Here is a 21,243-nt window from a genome sequence, read left to right on the forward strand (position 1 = left end):
GGGACCAGTAGGACTAATTGTTCTGGTGGACTGTAAGAGCAGGGTTTTGTTCACGTCCAGCATTCAAACAGATGCATCCCTTCTGTCTACCATCCCTGGCTACCAACTACTGTTGGCTATCCCTGTCTTACATCACCATATTTATGTTACTCATGCATTTTTTAAAAACTTGATTTGTTGCAATGCTGTCAGAATATAACGCTTTTATTTCAGGACTGTGTTTTCTTGCAAATATTTTTGAGTGTTTTAACACTTTTTAAAAATAGTATGTCAAATGTTTAAAATGCTGTTGGTGAGATGGCATAAATTGTTTGAATAGAAGACAGAAAGAACATTCTATGCATCATGTCTTCCGAGGTCAAAAGCCCGATGCCATGGTCGTCACTAGTTTCTATAGCCGAAACCCCGCCCATTTCTTAAATGCATATTCTTAAAATTGTATTTTAAACCTAATCCACACTGCCAACCTTATGTTCAACTCTAATCTTATATTAAGACCAAACAGCTGTATATATTTTATTTTGTCAATTTGGATTTTGTGGTTATAGAAGCTAGTGGAAACCGCCAGGCAGGCAGCTTTGTCAAACGAACATTAAGCTCTCTGACCAGCGGCTTGCGAGCAATCAAAATGCCGTTTTCTCGCTATTTAGCTGGGCATCACGACATGGAATGTAATGGACTTATTATTTGGGAAAACATTCATATTGACAGTGAAAGACGTCTTTGTTGAGAAACCGGACTGTCCCGACATTTGGATGGAGTAGCAAGCCAGCGCTACGACTGAGGTCTAAAACGGGTAGGGATATGGTTTGTTTAGCTAGCTAGCTCACAGTTGCCTCATTTGCTAGCTGTTCTCGGGAGAAAGTTGCATGTTATGACTGAAAACAGGGCGTTACTTGAGCGAGACGATAACCAAACTGTTTGCCTGCAAATGCCAGGTATTTTGTCATAAAATAGAAAATGGTGTCAAAAGACAATCGCAACTAATAAATACATAATTTAACGAGACAACACGGCTAGTTGTAAAGATGATGAGGCATTGACATTGGACATTGAGCTTGTGCCAGCTAGCCTAGCTAAGTCTGCACAAACAACTAGCTTGCTAATGGCTAACGTAGCGGTTTGTTAGCTAGCTAGCGGCACCGGTGTTTTAGTTAGCTAAGTTTAACCCTGTCACTCACTAGCTATAGATGCATTCTAGTGAGCAAATAACAATTGCAGATTAGTTCTCAAACGTGTGTCATCCTAATATACCCATAGGACATAATTAATGATGTTACAAAATTCTCTAAACCGCTAAATGTTAGTTAGCATGCTAGGTAGTTACTTCATTTAACTAGCTAACTACAGTCTTCCCGTTCCATTACTTGTGACACTTTGCTTCACCACTGTTAGTTTGTCAGATTACACAGTGAGTGACCGGTCAACCTCTCCACGTAGCTATCAAACTGTCTATTGTTATGTAAAATATTTTCTTCGAGCAACATCTGTCCAAGAGGAACTGTAGTTTCCTGCTTGAGCTGTCCCCATGCATTTCCATTTTTTTTGGACAATGAACAATCTAACTTATTTTATAATCTAGTGTAAGCAACTGCCTGCTATAATATGATAGTTATTAGTGAGCACTTGCACTCAATGCCTCTGCTCTCATTAAACATATTTAGTAGCTAACTATCTCATGCAGAATGGAAATTTTATAAATGGGTCACTGCATCTTATGTAATTGCCTCTCTCTCTCCAGCTGGTCGACCCAACTCATTGTAATTATTAGCATAGTGAGGAGCAGCCGACCCGACCACCATGCCTCCCAGGCCATCTTCGGGGGAACTATGGGGCATGCACTTGATGCCCCCAAGCATCATGGTGGACTGCCTTCTCCCCAATGGGATGATTCTGACATTGGAGTGCACACGTGAGGCCACACTCATTTCGGTGAAACACGAACTCTTCAAGGAGGCCAGGAAGTATCCGCTCCACCACCTCCTACAGGAGGAGACCTCCTACATCTTTGTCAGCGTTACCCAAGAGGCTGAGAGAGAGGAGTTCTACGATGAGACGAGGAGACTGTGCGACCTAAGGCTTTTTCAGGCCTTCCTGAAAGTCATAGAGCCAGTAGGCAACCGAGAGGAGAAAATACTCAACCGAGAAATTGGTATGTCTCTGGTATTCTTTATACAAAGTCACTGACGTCGCATAAGCACACAGAGAATGGTGTGACCTCAGGCCGTTTTCAAATCAAGCCCTCAAATTCCATGAATACTGAGAGGATAAAGCTTGATAAAATGTAGCTGTAGAAGTGCATGAAATTTTTTTTTTTGTGTGTGCAGGTTTTGCCATAGGAATGCCGATATGCGAGTTTGACCTGGTCAAGGACGCAGAGGTCCAGGACTTTAGAAGGAACATATTAAATGTCTGCAAGGAGTCTGTGGACCTCCGAGACACTAACGGACCCATCAGTAGAGCGTTGTACGTCTACCCTCCCAATGTAGAGTCGTCAGTAGAACTGCCCAAGCACATCTTCAATAAGCTTGACAAAGGTAGGACATGGGAGACACAATTAAGTTTTGGGGTCTGTGGCAAAGGGAAATAGCACAGCCACGTACAGCCTACAATTGTATCAAAATAGCCTATTGTAAGCATTGACAGAACCACCATCCACTTGTTTTAAATATATGGTGGTTTGGTGACGTGTGATGTCTTGGGTTGGATGGTGGAAGACTTGAACTTACATTTACTTGGATTACCACGTTATGATACTTTAATAACACTTTTATTCCACTTTCCCTCCAGGTCAAATCATAGTGGTCATATGGGTCATCGTGTCACCGAGCAACGACAAGCAGAAGTACACGCTGAAGATCAACCATGACTGCGTGCCGGAGCACGTGATCGCAGAGGCCATCCGCAAGAAGACACGTAGCATGCTGCTGTCCCACGAGCAGCTCAAGATGTGCGTGCAGGAGTATCAGGGCAAGTACATCCTCAAGGTGTGCGGCTGCGACGAGTACCTGCTGGAGAAATACCCCCTGAGTCAATACAAGGTAAACACACACTGCTCTGATGCCTACTCCATATCTTGAATAGGGATACATTCAAACATCTGTAGTTAGTCTCTTGCCTGTGTGTTTTTTGAATATAAGCGAATCGAAAGAAGAAATTCCCAAAAGGCTTTTTTTGACGACAGTCTGTGATTTGAGACTTTGTCTTTGAAAAAGAATGTTGAGGACATTCTTTCTTTGAATCCTGTCTGTAGCGTGTTTGAATGACTGTCCAATGACTAACTAGTAGAGGTCGACAGAGTATAATTGGATAACCGGTACCGATTATTGGAGGACCCTTACAACAATACAATTACAACAATACTGAATGAACACTTATTTTAACTTAATATAATACATCAATAAAAATCTATTTAGCCTCAAATAAATAATGAAACATGTTCAATTTGGTTTTAAATAATGCAAAAACAAAGTGTTGGAGATGTAAAAGTGCAATATGTGCCATTTAAAAAAAAACATAAAAAAAAAAAAAAGCTAACGTTTAAGTTCCTTGCTCAGAACATGAGAACATATGAAAGCTGGTGATTCCTTTTAACATGAGACTTCAATATTCCAAGGTAAGAGGTTTAAGGTTGTATTTATAAGACTATCTCTATACCATTTGTATTTCATATACCTTTGACTATTGGATGTTCTTATAGGCACTTTAGTATTGCCAGTGTAACAGTATAGCTTCTGTCCCTCTCCTCGCCCCTACCTGGGCTCGAACCAGGAACACTTCGACAACAGCCACCCTCGAAGCAGCGTTAACCATGCAGAGCAAGGGGAACAACTACTCAAAGTCTCAGAGCAAATAACGTTTGAAACGCTATTAGCGCGCACCCCACTAACTAGCTAGCCATTTCACATCGGTTACACCAGCCTAATTTTGGGAGTTGATAGGCATGAAGTCATAAACAGCGCAATGCTTGAAGCACAGGGAAGAGCTGTTGGCAAAACGCACAAAAGTGCTGTTTGAATGAATGCTTACAAGCCTGCTGGTGCCTACCATCGCTCAGTCAGACTGCTCTATCAAATCATAGACTTAATTATAATGTAACACACAGAATTTGCGAGCCTTTGGTCATTAATATGGTCAAATTCTGAAACTGTCATTTCGATAACAAAACATTTATTATTTCAGTGAAATACGGAACCGTTCCGTATTTTATCTAACGGATGGCATCCCTAAGTCTAAATATTCCTGTTACATTGCACAACCTTCAATGTTATGTCATAATTACGTACAATTCTGGCAAATTAGTTCGCAACGAGCAAGGCTGCCCAAACTGTTGCCTATACCATGACTCTGCGTGTAATGAACACAAGAGAAGTGACACAATTTCACCTGGTTAATATTGCCTACTAACCTGGATTTCATTTAGCTAAATATGCAGGTTTAAAAATATATATTTCTGTGTATTGATTTTAAGAAAGGCATTGGTGTTTATGGTTAGGTACAGTAGGGCAACGATTTTGCTTTTTTCGCAAATGCGCTTTTGTTAAATCATCCCCCTGCGTTCCATCGACTATATGCAACGCAGGACACGCTAGATAAACTAGTAATATCAACCATGTGTAGTTATAACTAGTGATTATGATTGATTGTTTTTATAAGATAAGTTTAATGCTTGCTAGCAACTTACCTTGGCTTCTTACTGCATTCGCGTAACAGGCGGGCTCCTCGTGAGGCAGGTGGTTAGAGCGTTGGACTAGTTAACTGTAAGGTTGCAAGATTGAATCCCGGAGCTGACAAGGTAAAAATCTGTCGTTCTGCCCCTGAACAGGCAGTTAACCCAGTGTTCCTAGGCAGTCATTGAAAATAAGAATGTGTTCTTTGACTTGCCTAGTTAAATAATTGTGTAAAAAAAAGAGAAAAAAAATCTGCCAAATCGGTGTCCAAAAATACAGATTTCCAATTGTTAGGAAAATTTGAAATCGACCCTAATTAGTCGTCCATTCCGATTAATCGGTCGACCTCTACTAGCAAGCAATGTTACACAGGTAATAGCAACTGTGCAAAACAATGTTTTCCATTCTTGAATGTTTAATACCTCTCGCTTGGTGTAGCGTCTAATGTTCTAATGTCTATTGCCTTTCCTTCCCAGTACGTAAGGAGTTGCATCATGCTGGGGCGCATGCCCAACCTCATGCTAATGGCCAAGGACAGCCTGTACTCACAGCTGCCCATCGACACCTTTACCATGCCCTCGTATGCCCGCCGCATCTCCACGGCCACTCCCTACATGAACGGCGAGACGGCCACCAAGTCTCTGTGGACCATCAACGGCACTCTGAGGATAAGGATACTGTGTGCCACCTACGTCAATGTCAACATCAGGGACATTGACAAGGTACTGTACTTGAGGACCTTTGGGTGGTGTTCACTAGGGCGTATCAGAATGTTTTGCAATGGAAAACAAAAACCCATGTTCTTATTAAACAAGTTCAAGTAGAACCTCCCTGTTTCCCTCAAAAAAATCCTCACTGATCCCGGTTGTCAGTTCTGTTCAGTGCAGGTCCTCGTGGAGAAGGGGAACTACATTTTAGATCACGTTTGGGGCCCAAATGTTCTTGATGTCATTGTTGTTTTTTAGTAGTGCAATAAAGGTTTTCTGTCAAAGACATCTATGTAAATTATTAATGTGTGTCTCTGCTATTGATCTAGATCTACGTCCGGACTGGGATTTACCACGGTGGGGAGCAGCTGTGTGACAACGTGAACACTCAGCGCGTGCCATGCTCAAACCCCAGGTATGCCATCCTGCATCCATAATAAATTACTTTCTTAATTAACTACTTGCTAAATCACATACTGTAGTGTAGCCTACTTAATGTTAGCTTCATAGGGATGTCTGTTTGAGAGAATGTTTTTGTTGTACATCCAAGGTGGAACGAGTGGCTGAACTACGACATGTACATTCCAGACATCCCCCGCGCTGCCCGACTCTGTCTGTCAATCTGTTCTGTGAAAGGGAGGAAGGGGGCCAAAGAGGTGAGCTCTCCCTCCTGCCCACCGGTTTCAGGAATTTGTTGTTTCTGACAGAAAATAGTTACTTTGGTTTGACCAAAGTATCAATAGTGTAAATCAGGTCTTTGGCCCCCAGGTATTTTGAGTTAATGTCGGTGTTACTGTTGTCATGGAGGCTGGAGGGAAACAGCTTTTGGGCCTGATGTGGCCTCCGGGCCGCCAGTCAGTTTGAGATCCCTTGTGTGGATTAATAATGATTGGGGAATACATGGAGACGTGGAAAAAGTAAATTAATTTGGTGTTTAGGTAGTGTAATTGATCTGAACAACACCACTCACTTTCCTGGCTTTGACAAATCCTACTTGTGTGTCACATGGGTTTTTCTTTGCACAACAATAGCTTTCAATCTCGTACTTTTATAGCTTGGGATTCTATATCCTCTTTACACATTTTTAACCTCGATTTTACATGGATTCCAATTTCAATGCAATTCCATACATTGACTACAATCCATCATTGTGCTAATGTTGCTGCAGGAGCACTGTCCACTAGCCTGGGGAAACATCAACCTGTTTGATTACACCCACACGCTGGTGGCTGGAAAGATGGCCCTCAACCTATGGCCTGTGCCCCACGGCCTGGAAGACCTGCTCAATGCTATCGGAGTCACCGGCTCCAATCCGAACAAGGTCTGAGGTGTAGGCTAGCTAGCTACACACGCATATGGAAAGACATGCATTGGATCTAACACACACCCTGAAGACTACACTGTTTGCTACCCTGTTTCTCCATCTTCCTCGCCCTTTTTCTCTCTCTCACACACACACACACACACACACACACACACACACACACACACACACACACACACACACACACACACACACACACACACACACACACACACACACACACACACACACACAAAGCTACAGTTAGAAATAATCTGCATCTCCCCTCTCACTGTCTAAGCCTCTTATCCATCTTTATTAATTATTCATTGACACACAAGTTAATCCCACAATAATAGGGTGCTGTTGTTCTCATAAGCCCTTTTGGATGACCCCAAATGACCTTTCCATTATATTGCTCTGGGCCCACAGGAAACCCCTTGCCTGGAGCTGGAGTTTGACCACTTCAGTAACCCAGTGAAGTTTCCCGACATGCCGGCCATTGAGGAGCACGCCAACTGGAACATATCCCGGGAGCTGGGCTTCAACTATTGCCACACCGGTTTGGTAAGTCCCAAGTGTTTTTGTTTGGTCTAAGTCAATATTGACATTGCATGTTAATCTGTTGTAATGATTTAACCTTTTCACGTATGAGTTCCAAATATCTTGTGTAACAGTCGCACAAGTGTATTTAAAAATCAAATAAAAAAAATGTTATGCTCGTGATGTCTGAATGTACTCACTGTTACAAAATGTGATTGTTACACAGCAGGACAGTTAACCCGTGCTGCCCTCAAACCAAGGCACGCTGCCTACTAATTATCTATAGGCTATGTCAATTAAAAATTATTTTCGGACAGGTTTAATTTTCTAACAGTTGAGGTGTGTTCCGCCTCTTTATTAATTCACAAAAGTAGTAGCCCATTTCACTGTTGCGGACAATTTATGTTTGAAGCTTTGTTTAACACTTTTTTAAATTATTTTTTTTATACATGATTCAATGTGTTATTTCATAGTTTTGATGTCTTCACTATTATTCTACAATGTAGAAAATAAAGAAACCCTTGAATGAGTAGGTGTGTCAACTTTTGACTGGTACTGTATGTTTTCAGGTACTGGTGACAAATCATGCATTCTGATTCTTGCATAGATTGTAATGGACACATGATGTGTGTAAAATATATATTTTTTTTTTGAAAGGTTCTTCTTATTATGATGCGTGCGCTAAGCTATTTGCCAGCTATGTGTGGCACCATATTCGTTGACATTATACAATGCATTCTGGTTGTCAGACCAAAGATGTTATAAAACTTCTTCTTTTTTTTTTACGGGGTGATGGGATATTTCACTTGACTGATGGAACTCTGAAAAATATGCGGTCAAATCGTGACGTGAGTGATCTTCAGGTCGGAAAGTCTGAGCTCTAGAAAGAGCCCTGAGTTCCCGAGTTGCAATTCAGAGTTGGCATTTTTCCCAGCCTGAGCTCCCCCCTAAGTTAACAGTTGTCTTCAATGCACTAAAGTCGGATGTTCAGAGTTCCCATGAACGTGGCATCCAATTGTATATATGGTACCTCAGGATTTTTATTTAGTGTATGAATTTCTGTGTTTGCCCCCCTCTGATTGATAAATCCCTCATAGTAATATTTCCTGCATCATAAACCCCCCTCTAAAATGTTTAATTTTCGCGCTACAGTTAGGCTAGCTTGTATTTGTAGTGATGACCTGTGAGGTGATAATGTTTTTACATCAAACAGTTTGGCCACTTTTCAGAACATTACAAATAAGTTAATCTTTTTCATGCAATGGGAGCAGCCATCTTTGACTTTGTTTAGTTGCATCTTGTAGTCAAAGGCATTCTGTGATTAGGGAGTTTTCGCTTGTCAAACATAAACCAACATGGCTGCCATCATAAAGAATTTAGCTGCTGTTAGCTTAGCTCCCACGCATCTCTTTTCTAAACAATATTACTCCCTTGTGCTTACCCGAGATGTGGTACATTGTAAACAAGTCTAGCTGTTAAGTTAGTGGCTTTAAATAAATAAATAAATCAGCAAAACCTGTTATTTATACTGGTTATGTCATGAATGTGGATGTGTTCTGTATGATTTGGCTGAAGTTCACTTTAAAAATATAAAATATTTTTTTTTAATAAAAGGTGAAATGTAGGGATAAAGTTGTAAAGACCTTTTATTTCCCATCAGTACAAAACATTGTTTAGATGCTTTTCAGACAACAATGCTGTTTAGACGTGTTTGGTTGCTACTGTTTCAATCACATATTTGCAACGGTATGCTGCAGGGACCACTCAACAATTATCACAAATGTGATTGTACATGTCAAAGGGTTAATGCTGTTGACAAGTTGTGTGTGTACTAGAGATGCCCCAGGAGACACTGGTGACATGTTCATGAGGCATAAAACATGAACAAAATGCTTTGAACCAGGTGTGAACCGGTGTGTCCAATATGAACTCGGGTTTCGTTTTCTATTGCGAAACCTTTTACAACTGAGTGATTATTGAATGTGACCCTGCTTTCCACCAGTACTGTAGTTTTAATAAGCAGCATAATGTTCTCTATTGCAGAGTAACAGACTGGCAAGGGACAACCCTCTGACGGACAGCGACAACGAACAGCTGCGCCTGGTGTGTAACAGAGACCCACTGTCTGAAATAACTGAGCAGGAGAAGGACTTCCTCTGGAGGCACAGGTATTACTCTGTGCGCTTTATCAACAAATACATATATTTATATTAGGAAAAAAGCATAAACAAAACCCATGTAAGATTTATCCAACATTTCTTACACCTGAAATAGTTTGGTTGCTTGCTCAAGGTACTGGTTATAATATGTGTGCTGCTCATGATTTGAGAAGTGTGTGATCTTAATGGAGGAAAGCAATTTTCTACATTCAAATATTTGCTATTTTTCTCTCACTGTAGACATTACTGCGTCAGTATCCCGGAGATACTGCCCAAGATTCTCCTGGCAGTGAAATGGAACTCCAGGGATGAGGTTGCACAGGTAAACAGTCTCTCATTTCAATTGCTGTCTTTCTAGCCTACCATGGCAAGGAGACATTTGATATACACTGAACAAAAATATAAACACAACAATTACAGTTCATATAAAGAAATCGGTCCATTTAAATAAATTGGGCCCTAATCTATGGATTTCACATGACTGGGAATACAGCTATCCTTTAAGTAGGGGTGTGGAAAACCAGTCAAATCAAAGTTTATTTGTCACGTGCGCCGAATACAACAACCTTACAAGGAAATGCTTACTTACAGGCTCTAACCAACAGTGCAAAAAAGGTATTATGTGAACAATGGGTAAGTAAATAAATAAAACAGCAAAAAGACAGGCTATATACAGTAGCGAGGCTATAAAAGTAGCGAGGCAAACATACAGACACCTGTATGGTTAAAGTGACTATGCATATATGATGAACAGAGAGTAGCAGTAGTGTAAAAGAGGGGTGGTGGGTGGGACACAATACAGATAGCCCGGTTAGCCAATGTGCGGTAGCACTGGTTGGTCGGCCCAATTGAGGTAGTATGTACAGTGAGGGGGGGAAAAGTATTTGATCCCCTGCTGATTTTGTACGTTTGCCCACTGACAAAGAAATGATCAGTCCAGAATTTTAACGGTAGGTTTATTTGAACAGTGAGCGACAGAATAACAAAAATCCAGATAAAAGCATGTCAAAAATGTTATAAATGGATTTGCATTTTAATGAGGGAAGTAAGTATTTGAATCAAGGATTTCTGGCTCCCAGGGGTCTTTTTATACAGGTAACGAGGTGAGATTAAGAGCACACTCTTCAACTGAGATTCGGAGCACTCCCTTTATCTGTGTAAAAGACACCTGTCCACAGAATCAATCAATCAGATTCTAAACTCTCCACCATGGCCAAGACCAAAGAGCTCTCCAAGGATGTCAGGGACAAGATTGTAGACCTACACAAAGCTGGAATGGGCTACGAGACCATCGCCAAGCAGCTTGGTGAGAAGGTGACAGTTGGTGCAATTATTCGCAAATGAAAGAAACACAAAAGAACTGTCAATCTCCCTCGGCCTGGGGCTCCATGCAAGATCTCACCTCGTGGAGTTGCAATGATCATGAGAACGGTGAGGAATCAGCCCAGAACTATGCGGGAGGATCTTGTCAATGATCTCAAGGCAGCTGGGACCATAGTCACCAAGAAAACAATTGGTAACACACTATGCTGTGAAGATCTGAAATCCTGCAGCGCCCGCAAGGTCCCCCTGCACAAGAAGGCACATATACATGCCCGTCGAAGTTTGCCAATGAACATCTGAATGAGTCCGAAGACAACTGGGTGAAAGTGTTGTGGTCAGATGAGACCAAAATGGAGCTCTTTGGCATCAACTCAACTCGCCATGTTTGGAGGGGGAGGAATGCTGGCTATGACCCCAAGAACACCATCAAACATGGCGGTGGAAACATTATGCTTTGGGGGTGTTTTTCTGCTAAGGGGACAGGACAAATTCACCGCATCAAAGGGACGATGGACGGGGCCATGTACCGTCAAATCTTGGGTGAGAACCTCCTTCCCTCAGCCAGGGCATTGAAAATGGGTCATGGATGGGTATTCCAGCATAACAATGACCCAAAACACACGGCCATGGCAACAAAGGAGTGGCTCAAGAAGAAGCACAAGGTCCTGGAGTGGCCTAGCCAGTCTCCAGACCTTAATTCCATAGAAAATCTGTGGAGGGAGCTGAAGGTTCGAGTTGCCAAACATCAGCCTCAACCTTAATGACTTGGAGAAGATCTGCAAAGAGGAGTGGGACAAAATCCCTCCTGAGATGTGTGCAACCTGGTGGCCAACTACAAGAAACGTCTGACCTCTGATTGCCAACAAGGGTTTTGCCACAAAGTACTAACTCATGTTTTGCTTGGGGTCAAATACTTATTTCCCTCATTAAAATGCAAATCAATTTATAACATTTTTGACATGCTCTTTTCTGGATTTTTTTGTTGTTATTCTGTCTCTCACTGTTAAAATAAACCTACCATTAAAATTTTACACTGATCATTTCTTTGTCCGTGGGCAAATGTACAAATTCAGCAGGGGATCAAATAATTTTTTCCCTCACTGTACATGAATGTATAGTTAGTGACTGCATATATGATAAACAGAGTAGCAGCAGTGTAAAAAGAGGGGTTGGGGGCACACAATGCAAATAGTCTGGGTAGCCATTTGATTACCTGTTCAGGAGTCTTATGGCTTGGGGGTAAAAACAGTTGAGAAAACATGTTCTAGACATGGCACTCTGGTACGTCTTTCCATGCGGTAGTAGAGAGAACAACCTATGACTGAGGTGGCTGGGGTCTTTGACAATTTTTAGGTCCTTCCTCTGACACCGCCTCGTGTTGAGGTCCTGGATGACCGGCAGCTTCGCCCCAGTGACGTACTGGGCCGTATGCACTACCTTCGGTAGTGCCTTGCGGTCAGAGGCCGAGCAATTGCCGTACCAGGCAGTGATGTTGCAGCTGTAGAACCTTTTGAGGATCTCAGGACCCATGCCAAATCTTTTTAGTTTCCTTAGGGGTAATAGGCTTTGTCGTGCCCTCTTCACGTCTGTCTTGGTGTGTTTGGACCATTATAGTTTGTTGTTGATGTGGACACCAAGGAACTTGAAGCTCTCAACCTGCTCCACTACAGCCCCGTCAATGAGAATGGGGACATGCTCGGTCCTCCTTTTCCTGTAGTCCACAATCATCTCCTTAGTCTTGGTTGCATTGAGGGATAGGTTGTTATTCTGGCACCATCCGGCCAGGTCTCGGACCTCCTTATAGGCTCTCTTTGTTGATCAGGACTACCACTGTTGTGTCGTCTGCAACCTTAATGATGGTGTTGGAGTCGTGCCTGGCCATGCAGTCATGGGTGAACAGGGAGTACAGGAGGGGACTGGGCACGCACCCCTGGGGAGCTCCAGTGTTGAGGATCAGCGTGGCAGATGTGTTGCTACCTACCCTCACCACCTGGGGGTGGCCTGTCATGAAGTCCAGGATCCAGTTGCAGAGGGAGGTGTTTAGTCCCAGGATCCTTAGCTTAGTGATGAGCTTTGAGGGTACTATGGTGTTGAACGCTGAGCTGTAGTAAATGAATAGCATTCTCACATAGTTGTTATTTTTGTCCAGGTGGGAAAGGGCGGTGTTGAGTGCAATAGAGATTGCATGGATCTGTTTGGGCAGTATGCAAATTGGAGTGGGTCTTGGGTTTCTGGGATAATTGTGTTGATGTGAGCCATTACCATCCTTTCAAAGCACTGTAGTCATTTAGGCAGGTTGCCTTTGTGTTCTTGGTCACAGGAACTATGGTGATTTGCTTGAAGCATGTTGGTATTACAGACTCAATCAGGGACATGTTGAAAATGTCAGTGAAGACACCTGCCAGTTGGTCAGCACATGCCCAGAGCACAAGTCCTGGTAATCAGTCTGGCCCCGCAGCCTTGTATATGCTGACCTCTTTAAAGGTCTTACTCACGTTGGCTACGGAGAGCTTGATCACACAGTCGTCTGGAAGAGCTGACGCTCTCATGCATGCCTCCGTGTTGCTTGCCTCGACGCGAGCATAGAAGTGATTTAGCTCGTCTGGTAGGCTCATATCACTGGGCAGCTCGTGGCTGTGCTTCCCTTTGTAGTCTGTGATAGTTTGCGAGCCCTGCCACATAAGACGATCGTCAGAGCCAGTGTAGTATGATTCAATCTTAGCCCTGTATTGACGCTTTGCCTGTTTGATGGTTCGTCACAGGGCATAGCAGGATTTCTTGTAAGCTTCAGGCAGTTAACCCACTGTTCCTAGGCCGTCATTGAAAATAAGAATTTGTTCTTAACTGACTTGCCTAGTTAAATAAAGGTCAAATTAAAATAAAAAATTGTCTCCAGCACAAGTTGGAGCAGTGTAATGATCATGCTGTTTAATTAGTCAGCTTCTTGATATGCCACACCTGCCAGATGAATGGATTATCTTGGCAACGGTGATATTTTAGAGAAATGTGCATATATAAACTCTCTGGGATGTTTTATTTCAGCTCATGAAACATGCGACCAACACTTTACATGTTGCGTTTATATTTTAGTTCAGTGTACATTCATATAATACAGGGTGTGTTGGTAAATTTAGATTGCACTCTGGGCATTTGTAATTTCAGAGTTGTCAGATTGTCTGTCGGTAAATTGAGTTTTTCACTCTCGGAGCGTTCAGAGCACGGAGTAAGGTTGATCCAAGCGTTCTTACCTTACAACGGCAGTCTAGCCCCCAAACTAATGTTGACTGGCTTGCTAGCTACTTCCAGACACAAATGAGGACACCTCACTCTGACAATTTAACTTGCCCTAGCAGCACTGGTTAGGCTGTTAGGCTGTTTTCATGTTATCTAGAATGTTGGTTACGGTCACTGTGCTGCTGGCAACAATTGACTTGTGTTTTTATGCTGACGTTTACTGACACTGGCCATCTTCAACTCGTGTTGCACATTTGTAAATTCATCAGTTATTCTGTACTCTGACACACTCAGATGAGTGCTCTGAAATTGGAGTAGATAGCTGGAGTGAATTTACAAGCGTAGCCAGAGTGAATTTACGAACACACCCACAGTTCTCATTTAGCCATTGGATGCCATTTTTAAGACTCATGTCATCCGTTTTGTTTTCCAGTTTGTTCCTCTAACTTTGATTTCAATTTATATACTTTTCCAATTGTATATCTTTGTTCCAGATGTATTGCCTTTTAAAGGACTGGCCAGCCATAAAGCCAGAACAAGCCATGGAGTTGCTGGACTGCAACTTCCCCGATCCCATGATCCGAGACTTTGCTGTGAAGTGCCTTGAAAAATACTTAACGGACGACAGACTCTCTCAATACCTCATTCAGCTGGTCCAGGTACAATAATAAGAACCACTCTTCGTCTGTAATGAATCAAGAGATGGGGTGTGGCTTGTCTATTCTATTCGCATACTATTCTTGTATTCAACATGTCTGTCACTGACTGTCAGCTTGATGTGTTTTTGAATGGCTTTGACACCTACGTTTGACAGTGTTTTAATTATTTGACACTACATAAAGAACTCAGCCTGAGGGGTCATATTAACTGCTTTCTTTTACATGGTGGCTTCTAATCCTATCGGATGCCTTTTATTTGGGTGTGTGTTCTGAACATACTGTATTTCTGGCCACCAGGTTCTGAAGTACGAGCAGTACCTCGATAACCCACTGGCCCGCTTTCTGCTGAAGAAGGCTTTGACCAATCAGCGGATAGGACATTTCTTCTTTTGGCATCTCAAGTGAGTTTGATATCTGTTTGTTTCCTTACTAGTCCACTAGCCTTATGGTGTTTATGAAACCAAATGTGTGTGTTGTGGATTGCTTGAATTTGCCTTAATTCCATTCTGCTGGTGTAAAATCTTGTAGAACATGCTTAATTTCTGCATTTTAAGGTTTACGTAAAGAAAAGGCTTAGAGGTTACATTGATTGAGAAAAGACTTGCTAGTACATTTGTACAGGGGTGCACAATCGCATAAGTTGTTCTCTCTGCCTCCAGGTCTGAGATGCACAACAAGACAGTGAGCCAACGTTTTGGTCTGCTGCTGGAGTCCTACTGCCGGGCCTGTGGCATGTACCTGAAGCACCTGAGCAGACAGGTGGAGGCCATGGAGAAGCTCATCAACCTCACAGACCTCCTCAAGCAGGAGAAGAAGGATGAGGCCCAGAAGGTAACGTTTGCGATGTGATCAAAGGCCTTTCCACTTCCCACCCTAATACGGAAGCCTCAATTGATCAGTCTTTTTTCGTGATCATGTTTTTCTTACAACAAACTACCGGTAGATACTGAGCAAAAAGGAGTGTGGAACTGCTATGAAGGCCTCCTTGGTCTTCAGGACTATGGACTCCCTACACTTGCAGTAAAGTGAAGCGTGCACTCTCACTCTCTCTGCCCTCAGGTCCAGATGAAGTTCTTGGTGGAGCAGATGAAAAGGCCTGACTACATGGATGCCCTACAGAGCTTCACCTCTCCGCTCAACCCAGCTCACCAGCTGGGAAACCTCCGGTACTACTCGCAGTAGACTTAACCACGAACGTCCACATATTCTTCTGAATGTTTAAAGAAAGAAACCAAGAAATGTGTCCTGTGAAATTCCGGTTTCATGACAGACTGTACTGTGTTCAAAATGTTTTCATAACGTTATTCTGAGTCTGATACGTTTGCCATCTCTTTCAGCTTGGAAGAGTGCCGGATGATGTCATCGGCCAAACGGCCTCTGTGGCTCAACTGGGAGAATCCCGACATGATGTCAGAGCTGCTCTTCCAGAGCAACGAGATCATCTTCAAAAATGGAGACGGTACATTTTTCTAATGCAAAACGAATCGTCCAACCCCCTTGACTCACTATGGACACACTAGACGATAAACATGCTTACTGAATCCCATTTTTGCCCTGGCACCGATTCATATTGCATTAGTGTGATCAAAGCTCAGACTCCTCATCCTGCTATTTCACTCTCACCTCTCCTTCAGATCTGAGGCAGGACATGCTGACTCTGCAGATCATTAGGATAATGGAGAACATCTGGCAGAACCAGGGGCTCGATCTCAGGTACTAGTCTCTGTATCCGCAATAACGCAGCAGCACGAATGAATAGTCCATTACACCCTTCATGTTCTCCTTGATGGCAGGAGCCTAAAATTAGGAGCGACTCGTCCGATCCGTTAAACATTGAGTCCATTACTTTCCGTAGGAGCTAATAATGTAAACTCTGAACTGGAAGCTAGTGTAGCCTAAATGAGATACGAAACGGCAGAAAGTAGGTTGATTTTTGAAGGGAGTGAATGTATAGCTTCCATAGGTAGGCCGTCAATTGTAAATACGAATGTTTTCTTAACTGACTTGCCTAGTTAAATGAATCAGGGAAATGAATTGTTACTTCCAGATTAGGAGTAATATTTCTTAGATCTGTATCATATTGCACTGATCACATCCCAATTTCCGTTGGTGGATTGACCGTCAGGATGCACTTCTGGTTGAACCTGAAGGAATCAATGCATGTGTATCTAGATGGAATGACTGGTAGATGAATGATGTATCGATGAAAGACTGTAGCCATGGTAGACCTACCGGTCATCCTATTTGGTTGTTTTTGTCCCCAGGATGTTGCCGTACGGCTGCCTGTCCATTGGCGACTGCGTGGGCCTGATCGAGGTGGTGAGGAACTCTCACACCATCATGCAGATCCAGTGTAAAGGAGGCCTGAAGGGGGCGCTGCAGTTCAACAGCCACACGCTGCACCAGTGGCTCAAGGACAAGAACAGGGGAGAGATGTGAGCACTAGGCTACGTTCCAATAGCCACAACAGCATAGCATACATCTTAGAATGCATGACCAGTAGGCCTTCATTCCTACTTTCTTCTACATGGTGTTCTTCTAAGCTATGCTAGGTGCTAAACGCTTTGTCATGCTAGATTATGTGGTTAGAAATATTGGGTGTATATTAATAATATAATAATATAATAATAATAATATATGCCATTTAGCAGACGCTTTTATCCAAAGCGACTTACAGTCATGTGTGCATACATTCTACGTATGGGTGGTCCCGGGGATCGAACCCACTACCCTGGCGTTACAAGCGCCATGCTCTACCAACTGAGCTACAGAAGGACCATATTAAGGAATAGTGTCACATGGGGGGGGGTTAATCCTTGAAAGGGCAAAAGTATCCACGAATTGCCTGTAAGTGGAATGTACTGTATTCTTATAAAATGCCTTATGTCTTTCTTTAGCTGCAATAGGATTGTTGTAGTTTCATGTCTTTGGTCTAATGACATATACCCATTGACATGTGTCCAGGTATGACCAGGCCATTGACTTGTTCACACGGTCGTGTGCGGGATACTGCGTAGCCACCTTCATCCTGGGGATCGGTGACCGACACAACAGCAACATCATGGTCAAAGATGATGGACAGGTACTTCACAGACTCAGGGTTGCAAAATTCTAATATGTTTCCCAAAATTACCTAGTTTTCCAGAAATCCTGATGTGAAGATTTCTGGAATTACATAGGAAATCTGGGAATCCTCCACCAGGATCTATGGGAAAGCTACTGGAATTTTGCAACCCTACAAAGACATTTTTTTCTTTCTCTCTCTCTTGACGTTCCCTGGTTATAGGAGGCCTGTCGGCAGTTTTTGTGATGCTCTTTGTTTTGTCTATTCTCCTTGCAGCTATTCCACATCGACTTTGGCCATTTCCTGGATCACAAGAAGAAGAAGTTTGGCTACAAGCGAGAGCGGGTGCCTTTTGTCTTGACACAGGACTTCTTAATCGTTATCAGCAAAGGAACCCAGGAGTGCACAAAAACCAGGGAGTTTGAGAGGTACCGTATCCGTATTTTTGTTAATGTTAACTTTCCTATCAGTGAATATTAGGGATTAGATTCACTACTCTGAAGTGCAAGGCAGTGCTTTTAAAAAAGGCTACATGGGGGAACTCTTTTAATTGATCTGAACATGAAATTGTGATATAGAATGATATCATTGCTCTACTGGTAATACATTACAACTTTATTAATCCCCTCAGGAGCCATTTTGAAGCACAGTTATTAGCACAAAAACACATCTAACTCCGCTAGGTTCACAAATGTCCTCCCACTCCCCCAGGTTTCAGGAGATGTGCTACAAGGCCTACTTGGCCATCCGGCAGCACGCCAACCTCTTCATCAACCTGTTCTCCATGATGCTGGGCTCCGGCATGCCCGAGTTGCAGTCGTTCGACGACATCGCCTACATCCGTAAGACCCTTGCCCTGGACAAGACTGAGCAGGAGGCCCTGGACTACTTCATGAAGCAGATGAATGATGCCCACCACGGCGGCTGGACCACCAAAATGGACTGGATCTTCCACACCATCCGCCAGCACGCCATGAACTGAGAGGTTCCATAGGCCTGGAGAGCAGCAGCAACGCAGAGAGGACAAGGGCGGATCTCGACACCATCCGCTAGCTAAGCTCGACCATGAGCAGAGATGGCAGAGCAGACGGGGCTAGCGCCCATGAATATGGATCAAGCTGTTGGATGAAGTGAAAGGCTAGAACGGGTCTCTAAATCATCCGCTAACTTATCCATTAAAGGGTGTCAACTGTATATTAGGGATGCACCGATGGGGGAAATTATGGGCTGATACGATAATCATATTTTTGGGCCATTATTTTTCCCGTATTGGTATTGCAATGTGGCCATAAAGTTTTCTCCTTGTAAATTTCGGGGACCAATCATGAATACAAACAATTTGATGACGGCTGATCTCTATTTTATTATCAGTCGATAGTGATTTGAAGGGTGATCTATTGCTTTATCGGCCAATATATCACGTCTACTGATATGCGGGCCGATAAAAAAAGAAAAAAAGATTGTCATCCGATTTTGTGCATCCCTAAATAGCGTACCCCATCCACTAGTTTACTATGGACAGAGTGGATCTCTAGCCTACATTCTGCTAGCACGCCAGGACACCATGAAGGCCTGCCCAGGGTCATGTTCATTAGGGCATGCAACAGAAAGTGAACAATTTGTTTCTTATTGGACAAATCTTCCACTTGGAGCCCAATGAACACTACCCAGAATACCACCAGCATTGTTAAATCCCAGTGGTGCATGGTTAACAGACACGAGGATGTCCGTTCATCGTCTGCTGTCAATTTTAAGGCTAGCAAGCAGAACTTTCTGACCCATGTTTGATCTCAAGTGACGATTACAGTGTCCCCCTCAGACCTCAAGTATGACATTTTGTACAGAAGTATCCCAATGGTCTCGTATCCATACTGTGCACATATTATTCTGAGTCTTTATATTCTACTGAGCCAAAGTACTAAAATATATATCTCACACACACACACACACACACACACCCGACAGCTTAGTTATCGGTCTTACCGTGGGAATGAGTCACTACTATTCCAATCCCTGTGTATCTTCTGTGTAGCACTGATCTCTAACATTTGTATTTGTTTGTCAGTGTTACGACGCGTGTGGAGCTTTCAGGTGCAAAATGGCTGCCGTCCAGCACCGTTGGCTGCAACGCAGACGTTTTGGATGACCGACAGAAAAGAACTGTAAAGTCCTTTTGCGACGCCCAGATGAAATAGATATTCAAATTCATCCTCGTTCTGTTTTTATTGGTTGCTTTGTTTTTAAAGGGAAAGGGGGGGCGGAAAGGATGTGCAATGTTATAGAATGCTGTGCTGTTACACTATGCAAATTGTGATATTTATGTACTGTACTATAGACTTGTAATACTGGTGTCAAGGCAAAGTAGGGTCAAGAGATGGGAGTATCTCTGAATTGTGCATATACACGGCATTAAGGGTGTCTCAACTATGTACAGACAGTACACAGAAGACAAATGTACAATTATGCACTGTGACAGTATCACTTCTCTTCCCTAACAGGGTGACTCTGGAAGAACTGAAAAAAAGGCTATTGTACCCTGCCTTTCACTTTAGGAAACTAATGAAAAGAACTAACCCACAGGTCGGAAAACTATCAGTGAAACATCTAAACACACATTTTAGGAAGCGTTTGAAACCATTTTCTCCAACTGAATTGGAATTTGCTTCACCCTGTCTTTATAAAATTCAAGTATGTATAGATTAGACACTATTCCAGACTTCCTCAGCATTCTCTTTTCATATGAACTCCCTATACAGTAAAGTTTTTTTTTTTTTTACACTGATGTGAATGTGGTTTTCCCTTCCCTGACAACTTCCCTTGTAAGTGTGGATCCTGCAGTTTGCTCATTGCATAGAGCTAGGTTATTAGTCAGTTGTATGCTAGCTTCACCAAATTATTTACTGTGTGTGTTTCTGTACAGGTTACAGACTGTTGGGCAGGACCCAGTCAAAACGAGACAACTACAATACCCATAGTACCATACACTATGCAAGAGCTATCATACATGTTTCTTTTCATTTTTGCTGTAGGAAATGTCATCCTTTTCTCTTACTAGTGTTTACTTGAAGTTCATGTTAATGACCCTTTTTGTTACTGGTGAGGTACAATGGCACACCATGAAGAGAACTGCTACTTTGTGCAAATCACTTTCGTTGAATAACTCTAGAGGTAATATATTTTTGTATTCTAAATGTAGACAAACTCTAAATATAATCGCTAACCCTCCCAAAAACATTGGACTTATGCCTAATGCATCCTTTTACACCCCAGTAGACAGCTTGTTTGTCGTTGAAATGAGAAACGAGTGACAAATGAATGAAGGAGGAAAATGTATCTAGTGGAGTTTCACTGAAGGTCTGCTGCTCTGACTATGAGTACAGTGTAAAAGCACAATGGTGAAAAGCTATCCTGCATGTTTTTAAAGCTGATATTCTTATCTAGCTATTCATCTTTGTAAATATTGTTTGACCTGTAGTATGCACTAATTAATCTTTCATACTCATTCATTTTACCATGTCTGGAAAGAACCCTGTATTCATTCACTCATTGTACTGTTTAATAAAAATAAAAATTCTCTGTAT

At 42.5% G+C, this 21,243-nt stretch overlaps 1 protein-coding gene across 1 annotated transcript; it reads left to right on the forward strand.

Moving 5' to 3' along the window:
- The first annotated feature begins 403 nt into the window (after positions 1-403).
- LOC124010063 (phosphatidylinositol 4,5-bisphosphate 3-kinase catalytic subunit alpha isoform-like) lies at positions 404-21,242 on the forward strand. The gene is made up of 21 exons (XM_046322400.1): positions 404-796; positions 1,742-2,152; positions 2,328-2,537; positions 2,791-3,041; positions 5,147-5,392; positions 5,707-5,792; positions 5,928-6,033; positions 6,546-6,698; positions 7,113-7,247; positions 9,267-9,391; positions 9,623-9,704; positions 14,434-14,598; positions 14,896-14,999; positions 15,258-15,429; positions 15,658-15,764; positions 15,936-16,057; positions 16,233-16,311; positions 16,863-17,033; positions 17,563-17,680; positions 17,939-18,090; positions 18,374-21,242. The coding sequence occupies exons 2-21, from the start codon at positions 1,801-1,803 to the stop codon at positions 18,642-18,644; spliced, it is 3,207 nt and encodes a 1,068-aa protein (XP_046178356.1). The 5' UTR covers positions 404-796; positions 1,742-1,800; the 3' UTR covers positions 18,645-21,242.
- Position 21,243: the final 1 nt, after the last annotated feature.

Source organism: Oncorhynchus gorbuscha, linkage group LG22, assembly GCF_021184085.1.
Source record: "Oncorhynchus gorbuscha isolate QuinsamMale2020 ecotype Even-year linkage group LG22, OgorEven_v1.0, whole genome shotgun sequence".
Lineage (NCBI taxonomy): Eukaryota > Metazoa > Chordata > Actinopteri > Salmoniformes > Salmonidae > Oncorhynchus > Oncorhynchus gorbuscha.

What these genes read in the sequence shown, in the direction of transcription:
- LOC124010063 (XM_046322400.1), top strand. Translation starts at nt 1,801, where the DNA reads ATGCCTCCCAGGCCATCTTCGGGGGAACTATGGGGCATGCACTTGATG. An exon ending in ACATCAGGGACATTGACAAG is followed by an intron (nt 5,393 to 5,706) that starts GTACTGTACTTG and finishes CTATTGATCTAG; the next exon opens with ATCTACGTCCGGACTGGGAT. An exon ending in GGAGGAAGGGGGCCAAAGAG is followed by an intron (nt 6,034 to 6,545) that starts GTGAGCTCTCCC and finishes ATGTTGCTGCAG; the next exon opens with GAGCACTGTCCACTAGCCTG.